We start from the raw sequence: 2,317 nt of genomic DNA, 5'->3' as shown, positions 1-2,317 counted from the left end.
AATATTTTTTCAAGGACCCATAGAACAATGGTCAGGACTTTTCTTAAGATTTTTAAGAATATTTGTTCAAGGACCCACAGATCAATAGTCAGTACTTTATTTTAAAATTTTTTTAAAGGACACGCAGAACAATTTTTAGAATTTTTAAAGAATATTTTTTCAAGGACCCACAGAACAATAGTCTAGTATTTTTTAAGAATATTTTTCCAAGGACCATAAGAGCCAAAATCGCAGATTTTTAGGAATATTTCTTCAAGGACCATCAGCGCTATAAATATGAAAGGATAATCTATAACTGAAAGGATAATCTATAACTGATTTTTGCTTTGCTGCCGATTAGCTTAACATTTCACAGAATATTCAGTTGCAATATTAACCACCTCCCAATAACAAAAAAAAAAAAAAAAACAAAAACAAAACCAACCTCCGATAAGCTTGAACCTCCCCTCCAATAAAAAAAAGAAAACATAAACACCAGAAATCCCAGCAAATCAAAGTTGCCTCCGATAACCTTATCTCTTGCAAACAATCTAAAATTTTGATTGAATGCGTTTTAATATTTATTTTTTGGGGCTGGCCAATATTTTGGACGATTGCTGGTGGATAAGATAAAAAACTAGTGTAGTTGTAAAGTTGTTGGTAGTTGGACGGAAGCAAAATAACTCCTATATAAACTCCGCCACCAAATCGTTCGGGACAGTAGTCAATTTACTGACCATGAAAGCTTTTGTCGCTCTAAGTTTATTTGTGGCCGTTGCCTCGGCCGGCGTTTTGCCACCAATCCAACAACGCCTTCCATTGGTGCCTGTTATGCCCATGGAGGAGTTGGAGGGTCGCATCACCAACGGTGAATTGGCCAAGGCCGGTCAATTCCCCTACCAAGTTGGTTTGAGTTTGGTGTTCGGTAACCAGGGTGCCTGGTGTGGTGGTACCTTGATTTCCGACCGTTGGATCCTGACCGCTGCCCATTGTACCGATGGTGCTGATGGTGTTACTGTCTACTTGGGCGCCATTGACATTAAGGACGACCATGAAAAGGGCCAACAACGCATCTACACCTCCAAGTCGAACATTATTGTTCACGAACACTGGGATCCCAACACTTTGAGCAATGACATCTCCCTGATCAAATTGCCCGTTGTTATTGAATTCAATGAACGCATCCAACCCGCCGCCTTGCCCAAAATGGACGGTCACTACTCGACCTATGAAGGTGATATGGTTTGGGCCTCCGGCTGGGGTAAGGACAGTGATGCTGCCACCTCTGTTTCCCCACTGTTGCGTTACATCGAAGTCCCAGTCATGAAGTTGAGCACCTGCAAGACCTACTATTTGGGTATGGTTACCGAAAAGATGATCTGTATCAGCAGCAAGGGTGGCAAATCCACCTGCAATGGTGACTCCGGCGGTCCCTTGGTCTACAAGCACGATGGTGTCAACACTGTTATTGGTGCCACCTCCTTTGGTATTGCCTTGGGTTGCGAAAAGGGCTGGCCCGGTGTATTCACCCGTGTCACCTCCTACTTGGACTGGATCGAAGAGAAATCTGGTGTTGTCAACAAATAAACAAATGATATTATTTTGAATACTCGTAAAATATAGAATATATTTATTTACAAAAAAAAAGTAGTATTTGTTTTGAAATATGGGGAGGGGAAGGGGGTGTGTCATAGGGACGGGAATTCAAAATTTTATTAAGGAACAAAAGTTTTGATATTGGGTTTTAAGTGATATTTTTCTAGATCTTAAAACTTAAGTTCAGATTTGATATTTGGAAATCTAAATAAGGGATTTGTTGTAGAAAATTAAAATGTAGGTCTACAGGGTGACATAAAAAACTGCAACAAAGTCAAACGCCATAATTTTTAAATTTTTTTGAATTTTATTGAATGAAAGCAAAAAATGTCGTAAATAGCATCAAATTTTAGAATAAGTTTAGATTTGTTCGAATTGGTCACCTTTGGCACGAATTATCGAATTATCAAGGATCCACAGAGCAATAGTCGTGGATTTTTAAAGAATATTTGTTCAAGGACCCACAGATCAATAGTCAGGACTTTTTTAAATTTTAAAGAATATTTGTTCAAGAACCCACAGAGCAATAGTCGTGGATTTTTAAAGAATATTTGTTCAAGAACTCACACATCAATAGTCAGGACGTTTTTTTTAAATTTTTAAGATTATTTTTCCAAGGACCATAAAAGTCAAAATCAGAGATTTTTAGGAATATATCTTCAAGGACCATCAGCGCTATAAATATGAAAGGATAATCTATAACTGAAAGGTTGATCTATAACTGATCTTTCCTTTGTTGCCG

The 2,317-nt window shown here is 38.2% G+C and overlaps 1 protein-coding gene across 1 annotated transcript; it reads left to right on the top strand.

Moving 5' to 3' along the window:
- The first annotated feature begins 696 nt into the window (after positions 1–696).
- LOC101899231 (brachyurin) lies at positions 697–1,612 on the top strand. The gene has a single exon (XM_005183366.4). It carries the CDS (start codon positions 718–720, stop codon positions 1,564–1,566), a length of 849 nt encoding a protein of 282 aa, XP_005183423.1. The 5' UTR covers positions 697–717; the 3' UTR covers positions 1,567–1,612.
- The last annotated feature ends 705 nt before the right edge of the window (positions 1,613–2,317 follow it).

The sequence above is a fragment of the Musca domestica genome, unplaced genomic scaffold (genome assembly GCF_030504385.1).
Source record: "Musca domestica strain aabys unplaced genomic scaffold, Musca_domestica.polishedcontigs.V.1.1 181, whole genome shotgun sequence".
NCBI lineage: Eukaryota > Metazoa > Arthropoda > Insecta > Diptera > Muscidae > Musca > Musca domestica.
This window is presented reverse-complemented; position numbering and strand designations above follow the sequence as displayed.